Here is a 25,617-nt window from a genome sequence, read left to right as displayed (position 1 = left end):
AAGGTAATTTCTGCTTTGTTTATTCTGTTGTTTTTGATCCACCTGTTAGACTCTCAATTTCAATATATTTCTGTTCCCACACCTTGTTCTTTTCTAATTTAATTCTGTTTCTTAATTTTTAATTTGTTGTCTGGTAGTTTTGCCTGTCTTATAGTGATTTAGTTGATAACCATTTTTGTAAAGATTTTTCTTTTCCCTAATCAACATCTTTGGCAACGGCCTTGCCGCAGTGGATACACCGGTTCCCACCAGATCACCGAAGTTAAGCGCTGTCGGGCGTGGCCGGCACTTGGATGGGTGACCATCCGGGCTGCCATGTGCTGTTGCCATTTTTAGGGGTGCAATCAGCCTCGTGATGCCAATTGAGGAGCTACTCGACCGAATAGTAGCGGCTCCGGTCAAAAAAAAAACATCGTAACGACCGGGAGAGCAGTGTGCTGACCACATGCCCCTCCTATCCGCATCCTCAGTGAGGATGACATGGCGGTCGGATGGTCCCGATGGACCACACTTGTGGCCTGATGATGGAGTGCTAATCAATATCTTCAGGTCACCAGACATCCATGGAGGATCCCCTTTACCTAGACTCTTACACTCTGTCCCTGGTACCTTTAGAGAAATTTTTGTAAGTGCCTTTTTAATATTTTCATATTCTACCTCAACATTCTCATCTTCTGGAATCGCTTTTAGTTCATTTTCTAATCTGTGTTGAAATAAATCATTGATGCTCAACTGCTTCAGGAGAAAGAGCTTATAACTTGCCTGCTTTAATTTCTCATGATTGCTGTGGTCAATCATTTGTCCAGTTGTTGCTGGTTTTCTCCTAAATAGGTATGTCAACTTTGCTAAAAGTAAGTAATGATCAGACCCACAGTTGGCTCCCCACATGACTCTACAGTCTTGAACTACCGTTTTTGGCCATTGCTTGGTAATGATGTAATCAATTATTGATTTCTGCTGTAATGATGGTCTCTCCCATGTATATCTGTGGATATTTTTATGTGACTATTGTGTGTTTAGAATTTTCAAGTCACATTGGTTACAGAATTCTACAAGATTTTCTCCAGAACTGTTAATTACATTTTCTCCATATCTTTCTACTACTGCATCATTTACTTGTGAGCCAACCCTCGCATTAAAATCTCCTGCTATTATTACTTCTTTGTGCTTTTTGACTTGCTTGATTAGATGATCTAATTTCTGGTAGGAGTGGTTTTTGGTTTGCTGTGTCGTATTGCCATTTGGTGCCTACACCCCTATCGTAACTGTTTCAATGACATATAACTTGATGCTAATAGTGGCAATTCTTTCACATGCAAATGCCTTTTGCTCATTTATGTTTATCAATTTCAGACCAAAATCGGATGAAATTTCCAAATTTCTCATTCCCTTGTCCCTTCTTTTTTGTTTCTGACCGAATAATTATGTCTACTTTCAGTCAACTAATTTCATTCTCTATTTTGGTGTGTTTATTTGTCAGGCTTTGAACATTATATGTACCAACTCTCAATGCCCTTTTCCTTGCCAATAATTGTTGTAAAGAGTTCCTATCTGATTTCTGAGCCTCTGCTTTAGATTCTTGAGCTTGTAGAGAAGTTTTTTTGTGGATAATGGGGTACTGGCCCACTGAACCAACCCCCAACTTGGAGGACCAGGATTTGGAATCAGGGTTTACTCCCATAGAAGGGTTGGCTTCGCCTTACCTATAGAGAACCCCCTTCCCTGTAGCTACACTACCACCGGTGTAGCCCTCAATTTCGCTGGAGAAAGCAAACCCTCCTGCCCGGTACTGAAGGTTCCTTTGATAAGGCAGTGGCATCCCTCTGAATCTGAATTTGAGCCCATCAGCAGAATTCAATGCAATGCATACAATCTGTACCTGCTAATTCTTGGTGGAAACTGATATTACAAGGATAATATTTATGGTGATGCAGAACACAAACAGCACTACTCTGGCTCATGCCAGATTCCCTTGCAATTTGACATGAACTAACACAAAGATCTCTAACCAGTGGCAAGAGTACCAATTTCCATTCCCTTGATAGTAACTCTCCTTTGCCGGATATGTTTCTGATGCATTGAAGATCCAGTTGTTCTCAATTTATGATATACATATTTAAATGTATGACGTGTAGGGTGAGTACGTTGAGGATATCTTTCAGCATCTCTAGCCATCACTGAATTTTTTTGGCATTCTCCATAAATGAGAAGCATATCGACTTGTTCTTCAAAGGAATACATCATTCACATTCGCTTGATTTGACGATACTAGTCTTACTGTTCCAATTAGTGTTGTATTGTGAAACCTTCAAATGGTGTTTACATGTCAATGGCACGTTAGATGGATACGCCATATTTTTGAATATTTACTATTTGCACAATACACAAAAGAGAATTGTCAGAACATGTGCTTTAATAAGTGCCAAAGTGATAAGGAATACCACTCAATCCATAATAAGGAGATTGCAGCATTGCATTGATACCAATGGTCATCACTTCGAACACCTTCTCTAAATGGATGTTCATGCCACCTTTTTGACCAGCATTGACATTCAAAGACCTTAATGTTACACATTATTGGATTTGTTTTGATAGTTGCTATCACAAAATAAATACCAAACTATAGCATCCCATTTATAAAAATGAAGTTGAACCTCATATCACTGACATGACCCCACCTAGCAACAAGAAACCAACATTATATTATGGCCCCTGTTGTCCCATGCAACTTTGTCCCACAAACTTCTCAGCTCCTATCATACTTTCACAATTATTCCAGGTGGCAATAGTTAATTACTCACCTTACCTATTAAGGATCTGAAAACTTCCTCTGAGAGTACCTTAAATGGAATTGTGTCTCCATGTTGAATTCCTTCTTTAATTCTGAATTTTTCACTATCTTGACAAAGCCTAACAAAAATTTTAGGATTGCCATACAGATACATGGCTTGTCTGGAAAATAAGAACTATTTCATTCTATTGCTACCATAGCATTAATGTCACAGTTGTGTACGTTCACACACATCTCTCTTGTTGTCCTCCCACTGACACCATTACAGACAGTTTGTGTTGTGTTTACATTTGTTATTGATCATTCAAAATATTTAAGATGCTCTCTGAGCCCACTGACTGTGAAGTGCATTCTGTGATAGAGATTTTAAATGCAAAGAATTTTGAGCCAGCTGAAATTTATTGCCAGCTTATAGGGATCTATGATGAAAATGTAATGATTGATGGAACAGTGAGACAATGTGTGGGGATTCAATGATGGAGAAAGCAGTGTTCATGACAAAGTGCAGAATAGGCAATCTTCTGTTGTTAATGATGGCTTGGTTGAGAAAGTGAATGAGAAAATTCATGAAAACAGATGGTTTACAATAAGAATGCTTTTTAATGAGTTTCCACAAATTTCAAAAACTGTGATGACGGATACAAATTTATTAAACAGAATTGTGACCAGTGATGAGACCTGGATTCCTCACATCACTGTAGAATCAAAATAACAGTCAAAGGAGTGGAGGCACTCACAATCTCTCAAAAAACAAAAATTCCAAGCAATGTCAGAACAAAAAATTATATGCACTGTGTTCTGGGATAGACAGGGCACTTTGCTTGTTGAGTTCCTTCCCAGAGATTAAACTGCCAATGTGGTATGATTCTGTGTAACACTGAGAAAATTATGGCACACAATTCAAAATGAAATGTGTGGACTGCTCAGTGAGTGAGCAGTCCACGCTTCTTGCGCTTTTTGCTCTGTGACAACGTATGTCCCCATTCTGCTGGTGTCACTCATAACCTGATTTAACAGGTCAGTTGGGACCAGTTCAATCACCCCTTACTACCACTTGTTCATAAACTTGTAGCATAATTGATGGAAGGCGCCCTAACAGCGATGAACAAATAAAAAATGGCGTTCATCAGTGGCTGATTTCACTTGTGGCTTCCTTCTAAGAAGAAGGCATGGAAAAGTTGGTTTCCTGCAAAAACAAATGTCTGAACAGTGGTGGCAACTATGCAGAAAATAGCTTAAGAAGTGCTCTTTCTTATAAAAATAAATTCTGGTTTGAAAGAATGTTTTTGTGAGTTTTTTTTTCCAAAGCAGTACATACTTTCCCGGCATATCTTGTACTCATATTTCACTGTTTTAACATAGATGGAACCATTTTATTGTTTCTCAAGTACTATTAGTATAAAACTGGTTGAAACTGAGGTTTCTCATTGGCTATGAAATACAGACAAAGTTTTGGTATGATACCAGCAATTGCATAGACAATGTATTATTAAAATTAGATGATGGGCAAAAGATATTTATCCTTAACATATTTTTTTTTCAAGGTGATGAGTAAATAATGGACTTAGCAGGATTCAAATGGCACTGCAATTGAAAGTGAGTAAATATTTTCAAATGATAAAGGAAATTTTACAGGATGTGATAGTCTTAAATGGCTTTGGAATTTCTTGTGATCACATATGAGCAAGAAGCAGAATAAAAATAGATATAAAGCTAGAAAAAAACTCACTATGCAGGATTTCAAATGACTGTTGATGTTGTTGTTGATGATGATGATAATGAATGATTACAAAATTAAATAACAGGCTAAAACACAGTTGATTCATTGGATTCATTTTCTGATAGGCTGGTGGTACGTGGTTTTATTTGGAGATATTAAAATTACATAAATGCAAATGACAACATTTCAGATATGATGAACTGATGTTTTTAGGTCTTTATGAACAATGACATAGCTTATGCTCAAGAAAATGTCAGCTACTTTGTTCTGATTCGGCATCATATGTAATGGAAAATATTGTACATAGCTGTAACACAAATTCCATTTATAATGAAATAAAATAAAATTTAAGTGGCAAAATGAATTAACATTATTCCTTTATTTTTGTTATTGCCTAGTTCTGAAGGTGTAACACTGTACTGAATGTTGTTCTGTTTTACAGCCTCTAACCACATCTTGAAATTGATCTATGCACATTATAAATTAAAGTCCCCAGATGGAACTTTATTTAGATTAGGTTAAGTTTTCACTCTACAGACCCAAAAAATGAGATGATTCTCATGTGTATGGAACACATCAGAAAGTATGTGAAGGTTAATCTCAAGTACTGCTGAAGGGATATAGATGCGGGTTTCACTAACAGGTAGACTGATTCAGAAGGGACATTTCTGTACACACACTGAGGTCACAAAAGTCATGGGATACCTCCCAATAACATGTCGGATATCCTTTCACCCAGCATAGTGCAGCAGTTCATCGTAGCATCAACTAAACAAGTCATTGGAAGTCCCCAGCAGAAATATTGAGCCATACTGCCTCTATATCCATCCATGATTTCAAAAGAGTTGCCAGTACAGGAATTTCTGCAAGAACTGACCTCTTGATCACGTACCATAAATGTCTGATGGGTGGCCAAATTATTTGTTTGAATTATCCACAATGATTAAAAAACTAATTGCAAACAATTCTGGCCTGGTGACATGGTTTATTTTCATTCATAAAAGCCCATCATTGTTTGGGAACATGAAGTCCATCAATGGCTGTAAATGGTCTCCAAGCAGCTGAACAAAACCATTTCCAATCAATGATTGATTCAGCTGGACAAGAGGACCCAGTCCATTCCATGTAAACACAGGCCACACTGTTATGGAGCCACCATCAGCTTGCACAGTGCTTCTTGATAACTTGGATCTATGGCTTCATGGGCTCTGTACCACATTTGAACACTACCATCAGCTCTTATGAAATGAAATTGGGATTCACCAGACCAGGTCACAGTTTTCCAGTCATCTAGCATCCAAATGATATGGTCATGAGGTCAAGAGAGGCGCAGCAGGTGCTGGTGTGCTCTTAGCAAAGGCACTTGTGCCAGTCAGCCCTGCCAAATTTAGCTGCACTGTCCAAATGGATACATTCATCATATATCCTACACTGATTTCTGTGGTTCTTTCACACAGTGTTGTTTGATTGTTAGCATTGACAATTCTGTGGAAACATTGTCACTCTCAGTCATTAAGTGGAGGCCACTGCATTGTCCAAGGTGATAGGTAATGCCTGAAATTTGGTATTTTCACCACACTCTTGACACTGTGAATCTCAGAATATTGAATTCCCTTATGATTTCTGAAACTGAATGTCAGACATGTATAGCTCCAACTACCATTCTGCGTTTGAAGTCTGTTAATTCCTATCATGCCACTATAATCTCATTGGAAACCTTTTCACATGTGTACAGATGACAACTTCACCAATGTGCTGCCCTTTTATACCTTGAGTATGCAATACTACTGCCATCTCAACATGTGCATGTCACTATCCGATGACTTTTGTCACCTTAGTATAATTTTTTGCCGCTACACCAAACAAATTGTTCGGCCACAGATACTTAAGGCTATCTGCAGGAAGCAGGGTTGGATTACTAGCACATATTAAATAGAATACTGGTGTGATCACATTCACTTTCACAATGTATATAATGTACATAAAGTCTCTGGTGTCAATGAACCGAAAAATAGTAAAAAAAAAAGGATATGATTTGACTACTAAGTGAAGTACTCACTCACACACATCACAATTTTTTTCATTGTGATTATAACTGAAATATGTTCTATTCTAATGCAGCAATACTGAAGAAGTATTTTACTCTCCAGATTAATATAAGAAGTTATAAACTCTGCAAGATGAATTAAAGGATTAGTCTAATGAGTTCCATGTTGCGCCAATGATATTTATTGAAAACATGAATAAGTCAACTGACTATGGTTGACAGAAAGTGGAAATGAGGGAAATATTGTGTTGGCTTCTGATACTTAATTTCATGCCACCAATTCAGTCCATGCACTCACACAGCATGTGTAGGTGTTGACAAGAATATGGCATGGGCAATCGTCTTAATGCAGACCATGTGTCTCCACAGTGCACAGCAACTCCCACCAGCATTGGTACCATGGGAGAGACATACACTCCGACACCAGTCTACCACATACCATCACATGTGCTAATACCTTTCAACTTCTCTGTGTCAGCATCAACAGTCAATAGCTCAACTGCTCAACACATCATCAGATTAAGACGAACATTTGAAAACGTTATTTGGTTCTCTCTCTGGCTCATCAATTGAATTGTCTGGGGTCAAGTGTTGCATGACCTGGACTGTCCATGGAAAATCCAGGATGGAATGCAACAGTATTATGAAAAGGATAGCTGCTACTCACCATATAGTGGAGATGCTGAGTCACAGAAATGCACAACAAAACGGCTGTCAGAAAGTTAGCATTCGGCCAACTAGACCTTTGTCATAAACAGACAATATGCACACACACAAGCACACGCACACACACGCACGCACACACACACACACGCCCACACACACATGCACGTCCACACACACAGAGACTCATGCAAACGCTACTCACACGCACATGACCACAGTCTCTGGCAGTTGGCTCCAACTGCCAGAGACTGTGGTCATGTGTGTGAATGAGTTCTTTTTGTGTGAGTCTGTATGGTGTTTATCTACTTGAAATATACCTGGCTCAATTTGCACTGCTTCCTGATTGCAAATCTTGATTTAATTATACTTTGTGAAGACTGTATTGGTATACTTCACTGGCAACAAGGATGGCATGGAAGATGATTTTCTGCTGATCATCAGCTATCAATTGTATTTTTAGTGATATGATTTACAATATCTGACCAGCTTGGACAACTGCTCACTTTGCAGACTGAACTCGTGCAGCTGTTAACTGAACAATCTGCGCTTTGCTCTGCAAGACTCCATCAAAATTGAATTGGATTTATTACAAGGTTTAGGAGACATCGAACTGGTGACAAAGTGAATGATCCACCTCAATGGTGATTGTTCACAGGAAAAATGGTGAAATTCAATTGTGGGAAGACTTCAAATTTACAGTCAACACACAAGCCATTATGGATACCTAGCTGATGCAGAAGCCCACAGAATTAGCAGTCAGGCTTGGAGGGTAACAATATTTTTCAAAAGTTGACCTCAAAGATACATATTTTCAAATGGAAGTGGACTATGACATGAAACAGAAACTGGTGATTAACACACCACAATGGTTATACAGATATAAAAGATTGCCTTTCAGAGTTTCCTCAGCCCTAGCTGTATTTCAGTATCATGAACAGGTCAGCAAGGAGGTTCCTCTGCTACTGCAGCTGCTTGGACAACATTACTGTATTTTGCAAGGATCAACAGAACCACCCCTCCAACCTTCAGAAACCATTTCAGGTATTACATAAATTTCAGGTTTTTGGGTAAAATCATCTATTAAATGCAGGTTATGCCTAAAGCATCAAAAATTTTATGCCTCTTAACAAACTGGGGGATGCCAGTATGGCATCATCACTATCTTATCACACAAGGTTGACCGTCATGACAGGCCAAAAACATTCACCTCACCTCAAAGATGGTGAACCAACATACATCCAATAGAGTCAGGTGGAAAAAGAGGTCCTAGCTAGTGTGTTTGCAGTTCATCATTTTCACAAATATATTTACAGCTCCAAGTTCACCCTGATTACTTACCATAAGCTGCTTGCTGCATTGTTTTGACATGACTGAATATCAGAAGGGCAGAATACAATTTGGAATCAGGGGCCTCGATTTTAAACAATTTTAACTATGAATTCATGTACTGCCCACTGAAACAGCATGTCGAAGCAGATGCATTATTGTGGTTACCAGTCGGTCGTGATGAAGAGTCTGACGGAACTGAGCTTCGATGTCTTCAGATTGAAAACCATGTCTACGATCTTTGGATTAATTTCTGCTGGATGCTCTTTATTGGTGGCTCAGGATACATACACTGATGAGACACTGGGGAGCATCTGCCACCATGTTTTGACACAATGGCCAGCGAGAAAAGTCAATATTTTAGATGTCACCAGAAGATACTTTGCTTTTCAACAATCCTTATTGATTTATGGTGGAGTGCTTCTGCTGCACAATTCACAGAAGATGACTCACTTACTTATCCCTGCCTCACTGCAAAGTGAGTTTTAGAACTCCTTCAATCAATGACTAGGGAGTGGTATGCACTAAGTAGCCCAGAAGAAAGTGCTGTTCATTTGTGGACACTAATTGTCAGATTGATGCTGTGACAACTAGCTGCCATTTTTGTCAACAGACTCAGGCTATACAGCAGCAGCAGTTCTTCTCAAGGTGTAAGCCTGATGGACCACGGCAGAGGCTACACGCTGATTATGCAGGATCCTTTCTACGTTGATAATGGTTGGTACTTGTTGATGCATATTCAAACTTCCTATTTGTTATGCCAATGCAGTTGACAACACCCTCTGCCACTGTTAAAATCTTAGCTTGGATCTTTGCCACTGACAGATTGCTCACCATTTGGTATTGGACAATGGTCTGTAATTTACATCGAAGTAATTTTTGGACTTATGCAACCAGAATGGTGTTTCCCATCTGCATACCGACCCATTTCATCCTCAATTGAATGGTGATGCAGAGTGACTCATTCATACTTTCAAGCAGCAAATGCTCAAGCTTAACAAATACCACACTAAAGAAGATGCCTTATCGCTTTTTTCTAAATTCATGTTATTCCTTGCCTATCACTGACCATTCACCAGCTGAATAATTGCATTGTCAGCAGCAGTGGACATTGCTTATCTCTTGCAACGTCTGTCCAGCAGAGAGCCCTTGGTAATCAATATAAAGTTTTCAATTGTCCAACAGATTTATTTTCACTATTTCTCTACCAAAAAGTGGACCTTGGGACAATCGTGGATACAAAAGGGCATTCGATGTATCTTACCTTAGGCCCTTCTGGCAGGTTGCTGTGGCACCAGAATCAAATCAGTAGATCGTCCTCTTGCTAGATCGTCCTCTTGCTATCATATGGCAAGACTGTTGCTTTTCCCTATAGGGTTCCCCTACAGACTCAGCTATTGCAGCATTGTTGGAATTTGGAACTGCATCCACTGCAGCCAGGGCTATCATGCCGCCGAAGCTGACACTGCCACCTATACCGCTGCCTTCAGTCCCATCATGGTTGCAGTCACCATCACCACTGCAGCTGCCATACCCAGCAGCAGAGTCACAGTTGCAGCTTGGGGCCAAAACTCTAGTGATGTCATTATGACATCACCACTGCAGTCTACATCAGTGTTGCAGCCACATTTCAGGTCTGTGACTGCACGTGATCTCACCTTGGGATCACCACATGCCTCTCCGCCAGCACTGCAGCCTCTGTCATTACCATTGTTGTCAACCATGTCATGGGCATTATATCTGCCCATTGCAATCATTGGCACTTTGCCCAAGGCCACTGTTCTGGACCAATGCAAGCTACCCCTCATTCAGTTGCTGAGTCCTGACAGTACAGCTGTGTCACGTACCACTGCTGCTGGTGTTCCTGGACACTTCGGTTTTGCCAGCTTTCCTGGCATACGCAGGCAGATGCCTCCAAGGCACTCAACCTGAGCTGCACGAAGACCATCTTTCCTTCAGGTTGATCTCATCAGTCAAGTGTCACTGGCATGTCAGAAGGCTGTCTACATGGCTGAGTTCTCTTCCCTTTTCAGTCACAGAGAAGAGGGGTGTGGTGTCAGCTCCTAACACCTAGTTTGTTGTCTCCAATTCAGTCTGTGCAACAGCACAGCATGCACAGCCATTGCCCATGGATACAGTGTGGGCAATGGCCTTAATGCAGATGAGCATTCCTCCACAGTGCACGCCAGTTGCTGCCAGTAGCAGCATCATGGATAAGCTGTAGTCTGGACACCAGTCAACCACATGCTGTCATGTGTGCAAACAAACATCTGAACTGGAAGCTCACTGCAAAACATTTCAACTTTTCTGTGTCCACTGTGCTCAATCAATCTTTGAAAACAATTTTTTGGCTCTCTCTCTCTGGTTCATTGATTGGATTGTCTGTGCTTAAGTGCAATACAACCTGGACTGTCTACAGATAATGATAGTTATTTATATTTCCATGTATGGTATTTATGTATTAAAAATACATCTGTTTCACTGTGCCCTGCTGCTTGATTTCAGATCCTGATTTAACAATTCTTTGTGAAGTCAGTATTGGTGTACAAATAAATCTTTAGCTCCCCTAAATTTGATAGCAACCTCCCCTTTTTTACAAAGTGCAACACCATCATGCCTTCCATTATATCTGCCAATGAATGCTCCTCATTCTTGAGATGCTTTGCTACAGCTGACGAGCATCTCAAGAACGAGCAGCATTCATTGGTGGATATAATGGAAAGCATTAGGGTGTTGTACTTTTAAGAAAAAGGGTGGTTTCTATCAAATTTAGAGGAAGTAGAGTTTTATTGTGCCTTGAAAGAGGGCTGTGTCTGTATTTTAAATGAGAGGACAGAAGTGTCTAAGGTCATTTTTGGGCACACTTCAGCAATATCTTCCTTCAGAAGCAGCCACCAACGTATTTTACCTACTGACACAGTATTCACACATACTATTTCCAGTCAGACTGCAGCATCTAGGTAGTTTTAAGTTAGGATGGACTAGGATGAGACAGGCATTCCTCAGAGATTTTATGACACAGAGTAGTACCATTGGTGCTGAGCATTAGCTTTAAGTAAATGCCTGGAACAAACTCAATCTTATCCACACAACGTATCAGTCATGCAGGTCAGCTGAGAAGTCGGGTCTTACCAACTCTTTCTACCTCCCCTCCCCCCTCCCCCTCTTTCCTTCAATGCAGGCTACGCTATGTGATCAATTTATCCGGACATCCCCAAAAGCATACGTTTTTCATATTACATGCATTGTGCTGCCATCTACTGCCAAGTACAGCGACCTCAGTGGTCATCAGACATCGTGAGAGAACAGAATGGGGTGCTCTGTGGAACTCCCGGACTTCGAACGTGGTCAGGTCATTGGGTGTCACTTGTGTCACACGTCTGTATGCGAGATTTACACACTTCTAAACATCCCTAGATCCACTCTTTCCAATGTGATGGTGAAGTGGAAACGTGAAGGGACATGTACCACACAAAAGCATGCTGGCCAACCTCATCTGTTGACTGACAGAGACTGCCGACAGTTGAAGAGGATCATAATGTGTAATAGCCAGACATCTATCCAGACCATCACACAGGAATTCCAAACTGCATCAGGATCCACTGCAAGTACTATGACAGTTAGATGGGAGGTGAGAAAACTGGGATTTCCTGGTTGAGCGGCAGCTCATAAGCTACACATCATGCTGGTAAATGCCAAACGACACCTTTATACACTGTACAATTGAACAGTGGAAAAACATTGTGTGGAGTGATGAATCACAGTACACAATGTAGCCATCTTATGGTGGGGTGTGGGTATGGTGAATGCATGGTGAATGTCACCTGCCAGTGTGTGTAGTGTCAACAGTAAAATTCGGAGGTAATGGTGTTATGATGTGGTCATGTTTTTCATGGAGTTTGCACCCCTTGTTGTTTTGAATGGCACTATCACAGCACAGGCCTACATTGATATTTTAAGCACCTTCTTGCTTCCCATTGTTTAAGAGCAATTTGGGGATGGTGATTGCATCTTTCAACATGATCAATCACCTGTTAATAAGGCACAGCCTGTGGTGGAGTGGTTACATAACAATGACATCCCTGTAATGGACTGGCCAGCACAGAGTCCCGACATGAATGCTATGGAACACCTTTGGGATGTTTTGGAATGCCGACTTCATGCCAGGCCTCACCGACTGTCATCGGTACCTCTCCTCACTGCAGCACTCCATGAAGAATGGCCTCCATTCCCCAAGAAACCTTCCAGCACCTGATTGAACATATGCCTGTGAGAGTGGAAGCTAACATCAAGGCTAAGGGTGGGCCAACACCACACTGAATTCCAGCAATACCAATGGAGGGCACCATGAACATGTAAGTCGTTTTCAGCCAGGTGTGCGGATACTTTTGATCACATAGTGTAGATACAGTAGTTCTTACCCACACAGTGCTTGTTTTCAGACAATAGGTGTTATGTTCAAATAACTTATGGGGATGCAGCCAAGTGACATCAAAAACAACTGACGATATTTCAACAGGTGCACACCCTGTCATTTTGAAGACAAAATTGCAGCAACTAAGCACTTAGCAAGGGATTTTAAAACCTTGATTTGTAGAGCAACTGCAGAAAGATAATGCAAGCACACACATACATACACCAACACACATCCATGTGTGTGCATGCCCATGCACACTGTAAACAGTAGCACCACCATACAATCAAAGATGACCAACATCAGACATTAGCTATAGTGAAAGTTAATAACCAGCAGATGTGATAGCATTAATTGTGTCCCTCTGTTTTTTGCAAGGGAGAGAGGAGGCTTCCATGCAAAATTTAAATAAAACCCTCCATCTCTATTTAATTTCAACTACTTCCTTAAAAATGCCATCTCAATGGGTGAAAGTGCATATCAGAATCTTGTTACATTCCTTAGGATGACCAGTGCCAAGACAATATTCTGTAACAGCAGATTTGCTCAGCTGTTGTAGGTGGGTGTTACACTCATGCTCAGTAAACCAGTCTTCCACAGTCCTGGTAGTCTGAACATGTATGACATGCCACAACTGCAAGGAATACAACAGACACCAAGATCTTCCTTTATGGTATCTAAATGACCTTAATCTTAGATGCTCATCAAAAAACTATTTCACATCATATTCCTGCAAAGTATGACCACTCCTGTTGAAAATGCTATCTGCATAAGACAAAAAGGTTGTATACTTTGGTGCCTCTCGGTATTACTGTCACTCACCCAGTGCACAGTTCATCGATAGTGCAACAGACTTCTGATCTGTCTTTCTCTGTTACCATTGTGATGAAATGTGACCTCAAGATGAGCTAACCCTGCTGATAAACTCTCTGAGTCTGAGAAGACATGAGCCTTGTGAGCCTAGTTACGAAGTGCCATTTGACGCTGAGTCAGATGGTGACAACTACCAGCCTATAGATACAAGTTAGAGTGAAATGGCTACCTACAAATAGCATGTCCAAATGTACAGACAACCTCCTTCCCCACCAACAAATCAAGGAAGGGAAGGCAGCCTCTTTTTCCACATCCATACTGAAACAAATATTCGGGTGGATTGAATTCAGATGTTTTAAATTATAGTTCAAATTCTCACTGGCATGATGCGAAACAACAGAAGTATGATACACATATCTGAAAAAAGAAAAAGAACCACATATGTTTCAAAGCTGCCGATTTCAAGGCACATTTCTTGAAGACTTACATAAAAAGATTGGCAATAATGGGTGACAATAGACTTCCCATCATGGTTCCACCTGTCTGCTCATAGTGCTGGTCATTGAACAAAATGTAATTGGAATTCAACACATGTCAAAATAGGTTTGTTAATTCAATATAAAACCTAACCTCAATTAACCATAATTAATCAGACAGAGGAATGTGAATGAAGACAGAGACCACATCAAAAATTAGTATTAGAATATCAGAGTCATTCAAACATATTCCCTTTAGTCTATGTAATTAATGGATCAAGTTCTTAATGTGATGCTCACACTGATGCACTAATGGGCTCAACAGCAAGGTGTTTTTGCTACACAATATGTCAGAGCACAAATGTTACTCACAATTGGCCTAAGCAAAACCCCTTCCTTGTGGCTCTTCAGAAGACCATATAACCTTAGGGGAACAGCAGTATAAGAATTAAAGATTGTCAATAGTCTTCTGGGGCAAGAAACTTTTCTTCAGAAGGCTGTTACACATTTTGTAGTGTCAGCATGGACTCATGATACACTAAATGAGATAGTAAACACTGCATCTTCCGAGTGCAATCCAGCCTGACCAAAACACTGTAGTATTGCCCGTGTCCATGGGTAAAAAACGTTGTATGTATAAAGTTTGGTTAAAATCGATCCACTGATTTAGAAAGATGTGTGGACCATACACATACAACTGTTTTCATATTTGTAATTAGCCTTTTACACACAATGCTGATAACCACGCAGTTGAGCTGCCCGCCCCCCCCCCCCCCAAACCACCGACCTTTTACACGCAAGTCGCACAGGTATAGCACACATTTCATCCCCCCCCCCCTTGTCCATCATTTCCACTTACCTCATCTCTATGTTCATATTCTACACCCCCCTCTATTTCTTCATCTCCTTGCCTCTCTATGTTTCCTTCCTCTTCCTCTTCCCTCCCTTCCCCCCCCCCCCCCCCAAATCTCCTCCTCACTCACCCTTCTTTTAGGAGGAGATGTGGAAAACAAACAAACACACACACACACACACACACACATTTTTCTGAAATTTTCCACCCTGTCTGTAATAATTATGCTTCAGTAATATTATTTAAGTTTAGAAGATAATCATCTACAAAATCCATTTTATTTATTTATTTCATACTGTCTCATTGAATTTAGTAGTGATTTTTTCTTGCATAAGAGGAAAAGAAAGCCAATGGAACTCTATTACACAGAATCATGAGCTCTTTCTTGGCTTACTCTTTACTTGGCTGCAGAGTAAAGAATATACTGTATTTCTTTAGATCAGACAAATTGAAAAGTGGGTTAACTAAGCATTCCACTGCAGTACAGCTTCCAAATTTATCAATCAGTGTCCTCAAGAGTAAAGTGATCCAAGCTGAGAGTAGCCTGTAATGCTCTTCCTTCTCTGCTGAAAGAACTGTATGAAAATAAGCGAGGAATTGTGAGATTACAAGCTCTTTAGGTGAATGACCCTACTTATTTTATCTTCTCTATTTTTTATATTTGTTGTTGGCCATGAACAAATTTTAAATTCATGAACAAATAGGGAATAGATGAGATGAGCAGGAGTGACTACAGAGCAGGTATGTTTATACCAGTGCAGGGCAGTTGAGAGTTCAGTCTGAGTCACCATATCAAAGACAAACACAGAGCTTAGATGGATGAAATAAGTCAAGTACTCTCTGTACATCCATCTTCCGGTCAAGCTTGGGACAATAGCTGTAACTATATTTCTATGTAATAGGGATGACACCTTCAAAGTGAATGTATGGAGATTTAGCATGCCATACTGGGCAAAAGGAGACATCCACAAATTCACACTAAATAAGACCATGCTCATGAAGTTTACAATCGTAACCAACTTCAACAAGCAGTGTGCCCCAGAATGGGCATCAAGATAGTGTATTTTAATACCAAAATCAATTGAAAAAAAAAAAAAATCGATAAGCACAGCTGAAGGTGTATTAACTGAGACGTAAAGATATGTCAAGTAATCCTGTGTGCTACAGACAACTAAGAGTTATGCCACACTTAGAGACATAAATTACTAGTGATCATGGCTAATAGATACTTCTCCACATATTTAAGATGAAAAGTCAATGCTGATGTAGGTGTTGGAGTTGAAAATGTAAAGAAAAACCACATGTGAAAGTTGATGAATGCTCACATAATTTGAACACTGGTTCAGGTTTTAGGCCTTCTGCACAGGATAGATTTACATTTAATACACTATTAAAAATATAAGCCAAATTCTTTGTTTCACTTCAGAACATGAATTCCACAGTGTCACTGATTTCATTACAATCACATTCCCAATCTATTCTTTGTGTGAATGAGAAAGATGTGATTACTGAAAATATTTCTTTTGTACTCAGCCACACATTAACCCTTTAATTGGCAACACCAGTTGATACATGAATATCAGCAATACAGGATGTTCCATAACTCACATGTTACTAGCATTTTGCCTAGAGTAATGGTAGTCAGTTGTGAAACCAAATTGACTATGATGTAGTACCGAAAGTTAACTGGCACTAGCAGTTTGAGGTTCTGTTGCTTGTTTGCAATCTGAGAAACAATGAATAGAAAGCGAATTACAGAACAGTGTGTATTAGTTTTCCAAACATGGTGGAAACATGACCATAATTAGTGTTCTGTATGTGATTTGTTTGTGGCACGTTTTTCCAAACATCCAGCCTCCATCTCAACAGGGTATTCTCCAACTAAATTTAAGATTTAAGGAGATTGGTAATGGAGCTTCCTTGTTCAGGTGCACTAGTGTCTGTTATATAGAAGTGAATCTTAATGTTGTCATGGAATGTTTTGCATAGTTACCAACTAAATCTCAAAGAAAAGCATCAAAGGAGTTTGGAATAGCAAGAACAAGCCCATGAAAGATTCTGATAAATCTAAAATTGAAACAATATAGGCCTCCTGTACTTCAAGGCCTAAATGAAACTATGGACAGGAATATGGAATTGTCTGACAAGAAGCCAATGCCAAATTTTACAAAGGCATTCTTTGGATAGGCAAAATGGCTTTTTAGGTGAATGGCATGAGTGACTGGACAGGCGTTTCAGCAGCAGGCTAACTGTGCCTTATTCTTTTAATGGTACTGTTAGTTCTGTAAATTATCTAAGTATGCTTCAAGAATTAATCTTAGCACTGGCAAATAGTCACCTTTTGGCACATCTGCTGTTGATGAAGGAAAAGCTGATATGGCAACAAGAGAAACTACCTCCACATTATGGAGTTGTTGTGTGAGACTTTCTGAGTGAAAACTTTGATGAACAGACTGGCAGATATGGTACTAGTCAATGGCCTCCACAATCCATAGATATCACACCCATGGATTTTTCATTCCATGGTATACTAAAAAATGGTGTTTATTCTGTCAAGATTAGTGAAGGAACAAATCAAATCATAATTTGAAAACCTACAGTCCTGGAAGATATATGACAAAATTTGTAAATCAGTGTTGAAAAGATGTAAAGTTTGCTTAGAAGAGCATGGAAACTGCTTTGACCATATTTGTAGGATCAGTGAATTGTACATGTATTCCTGTATTGATAATAAATTTCTATTTTCATTTGTGTAGTATTGTTGCACCGAACACGTTTGACAGATTCATAAAATGTAAAAACTACAAAAGAGTATCTTAAAAACTCAGCATAATTAAACCCGCTAATATTGAATTAGCACTAGCAAATCTGACTGGCAGACTTTTAAGTCCCACCAATGAGTGTATTTAAACACAAAATTTCTGATCAGTGAGACTCATTTCACATAAGATGATCTTAATTTCCCACTTCACATGAACACAAGCAGCAGCTTCACATGAATAGAGCAACATGAGCAAAATTATCCAAACTACTTTAATCAAATTATGGGCATGCAGAGAAATTGGTGAGAAAATGATACATATTAGGGAATTAAGTCTCATGGAGTTGTTCTTGTTTTTGTTGTTGTTCTTGTGGTCTTCAGTCTGAAGACTGGTTTGATGCAGTTCTTCATGCTACTACATACACATATACATACATACATACATACATTAATCCTTGTTCCATAGATCATGAATATGACATTTCGTAATGATGTGGAATGTGTCACTTTAACATAAGTTTTCTTTAGCGAAAATAATTATTTATTAATTTATTTATTTAGTTACTACTTCATATCTAAGAATTAACCTATTGAGTAGAAGGAGTTGTCATTCAGAAATTCTTTTAATTTGCTTTTAAATGTTGGTTGGCTATCTGTGAGACTTTTAATACCATTTGTCAAATGACCAAAGATTTTTCTGGCAGCATAATTCACCACTTTCTGTGCCAAAGTGAGATTTGATCCAGACTAGTGAATATCATTCTTTCTTCTAGTGTTGTAGATATGCATTTTGCTGTTATTTTTGAATTGGGATGGGTTATTAATGACAAATTTCATAAGTGAATATATGTATTGTGAAGGTACTGTGAATATCCTGAGTTCCTTAAATAAATGTCTATCTTGTGTGAGCCTCTTCATCACTGACTAACTACTACAACCTCCATCTTTCTAAATCTACAATTTTTACCACCTAAACTTCCCTCCGATACTGAACTGGTGATCCCTCGTTGTCTCAGAATGTGTGCTATCAACCGATCCCTTCTTTTGGTCAAGTTATGCCACAAATTCCTTGTCTCCTCAATTCTATTAAGTATCTCCTCATTAGTTACATGATTGGCTGATTTAATCTTCAGCATTCTTCTGTAGCACCACATTTCGAAAGTTTCTTTTCTCATTTTATCTAAATTACTCATCATTTATATTACACTTCCATACAAATACCTTCACAAAATACCGGGTGATCAAAAAGTCAGTATAAATTTGAAAAATTAATAAACCACAGAATAATACAGATAGAGAGGTAAAAATTGACACGCGTGCTTGGAATGACATGGGGTTTTATGAGAGAGAGAGAGAGAGAGAGAGAGAGAGAGAGAGAGAGAGAGAGAGAGAAAAAGAGAGAGAGAGAGAGAGAGAGAGAAGTATTGCTAGACTCGTGAAAGATCCCTTGCGCGCGTCGTTTTTGTGTGTGATGATCGTGTGCTCAGCCGCCACTTTCGTCATGCTTGGACTCCCAGGTCCCCAGACCTCAGTTGGTGTGATTATTGGCTTTGGGGTTACCTGAAGTCGCAAATGTATCGTGATCGACCGACATCTCTAGGGATGCTGAAAGACAACATCCGACACCAATGCCTCACCATAACTCGGACATGCTTTACAGTGCTGTTCACAACATTATTCCTTGACTGGAGCTATTGTTGAGGAATGATGGTGGACATATTGCGCATTTTCTGTAAAGAACATCATCTTTGCTTTGTATTACTTTGTTATGCTAATTATTGCTATTCTGATCAGATGAAGCGCCATCTGTCGGACATTTTTTGAACTTTTGTATTCTTCTGGTTCTAATAAACCCCATGTCATTCCAAGCATGTGTGTCAATTTGATTCTCTCTATCTACATTATTCCATGATTTATTCAGTTTTCAAATTTATACTGACTTTTTGATCACCCGGTACTTGCTAACATTTAAAACTATATTCAATTTTAACAAATTTTTATTCTTCAGAAATGCTTTTCTTGCCATTGCCAGTATACATTTTATATCCTCTCTACTTCGGATATCAACAATTATTTTGCTGCCGAAATAGCAAAACTGATTTACTACTTTAAGTGTTTCATTTCCTAATCTAATTCCCTTAGCATCAACTGATTTAATTTGACTGTATACCATTACCGTTATTTTACATTTGTTGATGTTCATCTTATCTTATCTTATATCCTCCTTTCAAGACACTGCTCCACTTAATTGCTCTTACAAGTCCTTTGGTGTCTCTGACAGAATTACACTGTCATTATAAACATAAAAGTTTTTATTCCTTCTCCATTAACTTTAATTCCTACCCCAAAATTTTCTTTTGTTTTCTTTACCACTTGTTCAATGTAGATATTGAATAACATGGGGATAGGCCACAACCCTGTCCCATTCCCTTCTCAACCACTGCTAGCCTTTCATGCCCCTCGACTTTTATAGCTTACATCTGGTTCCTGTACAAGCTTTTTATAATACTGCTTTCAAGTTCATCTCCTTTGTACAGATGCTCTATACACTCCTTCCACCTTTCAGCTTTCCCTTCTGTGCTTAGGACTGGTTTACCTTCTGAGCTCTTGATTTTCATACTGCTGCTTCTCTTCTCCCCAAAGGACTCTTCAATTTTCCTGTAGGTGATATATATCTTTCCATCTTTACCCTAGTGGAATATGCTTCTAAATCCTTACATTTGTCCTTTAGCCATTCCTGCTTAACCTTTTACACTTCCCATAATCTCTTTTTTTTAGACTTTCATATTCCTTTTTTGCTTCATTTGCTGAATTTTTAAATTTTCTCCTCCCATCAGTTACATTCGGTGTTATCCAAGGATTCCTACTAAGCCTTGTCTTTTTACCTATTCGATCTGTCTTTTCATCTATTTGATGCCTTCACTATATCAACTCTTAAAGCTACCCATATGTCTTTTACTGTATTCCTTTTCCCTGTTCTAATCAATTGTTGTGTAATGCTCCCTCTGAAACTCTCAACAATCCCTGGTTCTTTCAACTTATCGATGACCCATCTCCTTAATTTACTACTTTTTTCCAATTTCTTCAGTGTTAATCTACAGTTCATAACCAATAAATTGTGGTCAGAGACCACATCTGCCCCTGGAAATGTCTTATAATTTAAAATATGGTTCCTAAATCTCTGTTTAACCATTACATAAACAATCTGAAACCTCCCAGACTCTCCAGATCTCTTCCACATAGAGAATCTTCTTTTATGTTTCTTAAACCAAGTGTTAGCAATGATTAAATTATGCTCTGTTCAAAATTCTAACTGGCGGCTTCCTCTTTCATTCCTTTCCCACAGCCCATATTCATCTATTATTTTTCATTCTCTTCCTTTTCCTATTATTGAATTCCAGTCCCCCATCACAATTAAATTTTCATCTCCTTTAACTACTTGAATAATTTCTTGTACTAAATCATACATTTCTTCAATCTCATCATCTGTGGAATTAGTGGGCATGTACATTTGTACTATTGTGGTAGGCGTGGGATTTGTGTATATCTCAGCTACAATAATGCATTCACTATGCTGTTCATAGTAACTTACCCACATTTCTATTTTCTTATTCATTATTAAACCCACTCCTGCATCACTCCTGTTTGAGTTTGTATTCATAACCCTGTATTCACCTGACCAGAAGTCCTGTTCCTCCTGCCATTGAGCTTCACTGATTCCCACTACATCTAACTTCAACCTATCCATTTTCCTTTTTAAGTGTTCTAACCTACCTGCCCAATTAAGGGATCTAATATTCCACACTTTGATCCATAGAATGTTGGTTTTGTTTCTCCTGATGATGACACTCTCCTGAGCAGTTCTCACCTGAAGATCTGAATGGGGGACTATTTTACCTTCAAAATATTTTACCCAAGAGGATGCCATCATCATTTAACCATGCAGTAGAGCTGCATGTCCTGGGGAGAAATTATGGCTTTAGCTTCCCCTTGCTTTCAGTTGTTTGCAGTCTCATGGAGATTATATGTAAAAGTCTCATGGAGATTATGTGTCAGGTCCCATGGAGAATGCATGTCAATACTTCAGTTTCAAAAACTAGTTTGCTTATACCATTAGAATACCAAGACAAATCGTGCCACTACCTCCATCAATCTACATATTAAGTGACTTACTGAACCCCTTAACTCAAGTATTTCATGATCTGTTGATGCTGATATCCCATTTTTATCTAGAAACATTGTGAAACAAGTGAATAAGGCAATTAATGAAAGACATCTTCAAACAAGAAGTTAATAAAACAACAAATAACATTCTTTGAATGCAGTCACATATTGCAGTTAATCATTTCTTGATATGGTTCAAGGATTCAGCCGTTATATTCAAGTGCATAACAGACGTTTCTTTAAATTGTTTCACATTGATTGACTGTTCCATCAGTTTTTGGTAGTATATTTTATACGTTATGAATGAAAAACGCACAACACTGGTGTAATATTCTACAATACTTGTCTTTGTACCTGATGATGAGTGGTCCATGTAACAAATAATTAATATTGCAGAATATTACACCAGTGTTATGTGTGTTTCATTAATAATGTAATTTAAATTGCTTCTTGAGATTTTAATGCTAGGTATGATAGGTGATCTGTTTTGAGTATCCAGCCGGTTGGAAAGTTCTGATGTAGTTGTTGTGCTTGGTGATCTTGTCTTTGCAGACTCAAATCAGACAATACATACAGCATAATGTTGGCAAATAAAAAAGTTCGTTCCTGTTGTGACAGTAAGTGAAGTTATGAATGACATTCCATTTGTCACTTTTTACAAACTCGAACCAGCTTTATGACGTGAGAACAAAATAACATTCTCTTCAATAGGCTAAAAAATGTTTGAAACCAAAATTTGGGCCATGTCTTGTATAAAAAATACAACACTAAAAACAACAGTAAAATCAATGATGTCTGTATCTGCTTTATAGCCATAAAATGTGCATTAAAGTACTCATGTATATTCCAATGTTTATTTTTTCTATGTGCATTTATGCTCTCTCTCTCTCTCATCAAATATAATTATAAATTTTTCCGAGTTTCAGGACTGTTACAGCTCTTCCTCTTACCTGCTATTACTAATTCCAGACAGTGTTGTTTAATCTGTCTAAATTAAATATATAACTTTCAGTTGCTAATGAACTTAGACACATGCATGCGTCCCACCTATAAATTATATGCTGCAAGATATTTTTACATAATACAATAAAGCTCTTCATGCACCAGATATCACTGCCAGGAAGACAACATTGTGTTATAAATACAATATTAACAGGGAATTGACATTTCCTATTATTTCCATCATTATTTCATGCAGTTTAGTTTGCATATTGTAGTTTACAAAAAGGTATGTTTTGCTAATAGCTCTCTTTAGAACCTGAAATTACATCAATCACAAAAATTTATATATAGCCAAGCAGAACAGTAAAATAAATGTTATAAATTATTTTCACCATTACATGCTACTAGATTTTCTACAAAGAGTTGTTGAGGCTAAGCAAATGGTCTAATTAATGTGTCTCCTACCTGTTATAGCCTTGGTTGGGAGAAGTTAAATTATCTGGTGTAGTCCTATTAACATTGGGCTTCACTTTATTTACTTGCTTTGTTGAATTCACCAAAGCAGTTGGGGTATTTCTGTGGTTTCTAAGCACTGAAAGTTAGAGAACAAAATATAAACAAAATGTACTGGAATATTAAATGCAGCATTACCATCCATTACTAGCACTTTTGTCACAAAGAGGCATGTAAGTTAGTGAACATTAATTGTTAGCTACATGTTTTGTTCCCTCTCCCTCTTGATTGTTATGCAAGTAAATTCCAAATATGAATTCAGTAACTAACACTTACTCAAGTACTCACTTGTAGAATGGCTTGCCATGAAAATATAATCGTAATCTGGTTTCAACTGTAGTTTATTGTTTGTCAGACATTACTTCTGTGGATACAGTACTAAAGAAGTCTAAGCACTTCACTCCATTTGGGAGTTGCAGTGAGATGCACTAGAATACAGTGGAGAATGATTTTCCAACTGGCACTGTTACTGTGAAAATCACTATTTTCACTGCTTCTCTCAAACTGGAATGGATTGCTGACAAAAATTTATCTATAGAATAAATAACTCAGGAACTTTTAATATAATTTCCTAAAGGTGAATAGTTACTTCAAAATACTATCCTTACACTTGTCTATGAGTAGCAATACAACACATGAATTTCTCTTCCCTAAAATGAATGATTACTCCTTTGGATAAATTTGATGATGCTATTTAATTAAGACACTCTACAATATCAATTTTCTTGTTTCAGTTATTACTGATATTGACACATATGGTACATATCCTCTCATACAGTACTGGATGAACTTTGTGACTGTCTTTAACTGCTTTCAGTAAGGTCATTTAGGAAAAACCAGAAACAAATTTAATTACAAAAGTCATTTGGTCTTTATTGTGTAGATACTTCTTGTTTTGTTTACCAACAATAGTTATGTAATACACAAAGAGGACATCATTTGAACTTTTTAAAAATAAAAACATGAGACAAATCAAATATGGAAGAAAAATCAGTTATTCAGGTTTGTGGAATACCCTTTGTAATTTATTGCATTGAAGGTAAACTGTTGTGAGTCAGCTGTTATTACTTTGTTTATCTTATTTCTTAAACAAAAAGTAAACTAGTCATATGCAGACATATGTTCCATAAAAATTATAACCTCTCTAACAGACTGTTTTAACTCATCATTAAATGTCTTCAATAAATCACAGTCCCAAGAGATGATACTTCATAATTTCGAAATTTGTTATGAAGTCAGTACATGTACACGGTCCCATCACATTAATGTGATCATCACCTATGTTCAGCATCAACGTGCAATAACCAGTCACAGATGATAGGTGGTAGCACTAACAGTGGAGGATATATAAAATGTGTTGGGGCTCATGGTCAGCAGTGCAGTCATTGTTGTAATGCAGAAACAGAGTGATTTATCTGATGTCCAATAGGGAACGATCAATGGCTTTTGGGCCAAGGGCGGAAACATTTTTGAAAGAGCTAAATTTGTAAACTGTTTGTGAGGCACTGTAGTTAAAGTAAACCATGCATAGTAAAATGGCACCATCCAAAACTAGTGCAGAGGCAACTGGCAACTATGGTGCATCATGGGCCATAGAGGACAAGGGTGAATGATGGCTGTTGACTGAATCAGTCTTTCTTCTCATCCAATCTGGTAAGTCTCCTCTGACTTTGGGTGACTCTTCAGAACTCTACCACTTTTCCTAAACCTCACCTGTCCTTTCCCTTCATCCCTTTTCCTCCCCCTTCAACTCTTCTGCCAGAAGAAGAGCCACTGACTCTGAAATCTATGAAACTGTAATACCTTTTATTTGTGTGTTCTGTTGTCACTAAGTGAGTATATTTTAATTGATATATTAGACTACATGCAGTTTGTTTTTCCTCGGTACAATGGCATACTCCAGCAGGACAATGCAACAACCTACACAGCTCATAGTGTACATGCATATTTCCAAGCTTGAGGATTAGTTATTGAGAATCTGTGGGACCACCTTGATTGGACTGTATGCACCTTGGATTCTCAATAAAGAAACCTAGCACAGTTGGCCATGGTATTGAAGTGAGAATGACTTCACATTCCTGTTGGCACCTTTGAGAAACTCACTGACTCCCTTCCTGAAGTCTCATAGCAG

At 38.4% G+C, this 25,617-nt stretch overlaps 1 protein-coding gene and 1 pseudogene across 1 annotated transcript in view; one reads left to right on the top strand and one right to left on the bottom strand.

Annotated features, from left to right (window-relative positions):
• The window catches only part of LOC126168267 (calcium-activated potassium channel slowpoke), a 908,898-nt gene that overhangs the window by 237,843 nt on the left and 645,438 nt on the right, over nt 1–25,617 (bottom strand). The window contains exon 16 of the mRNA XM_049920542.1: nt 23,439–23,565. Coding sequence (XP_049776499.1) covers nt 23,439–23,565 — 127 coding nt within the window. The remainder of the gene's footprint in view (nt 1–23,438; nt 23,566–25,617) is intronic.
• On the top strand, nt 212–329 carry LOC126102121 (5S ribosomal RNA; annotated as a pseudogene).

The sequence above is a fragment of the Schistocerca cancellata genome, chromosome 1 (assembly GCF_023864275.1).
Source record: "Schistocerca cancellata isolate TAMUIC-IGC-003103 chromosome 1, iqSchCanc2.1, whole genome shotgun sequence".
NCBI lineage: Eukaryota > Metazoa > Arthropoda > Insecta > Orthoptera > Acrididae > Schistocerca > Schistocerca cancellata.
Note: the sequence above shows the minus strand (reverse complement) of the source record. Positions and strands in the feature narration are given on the sequence as shown.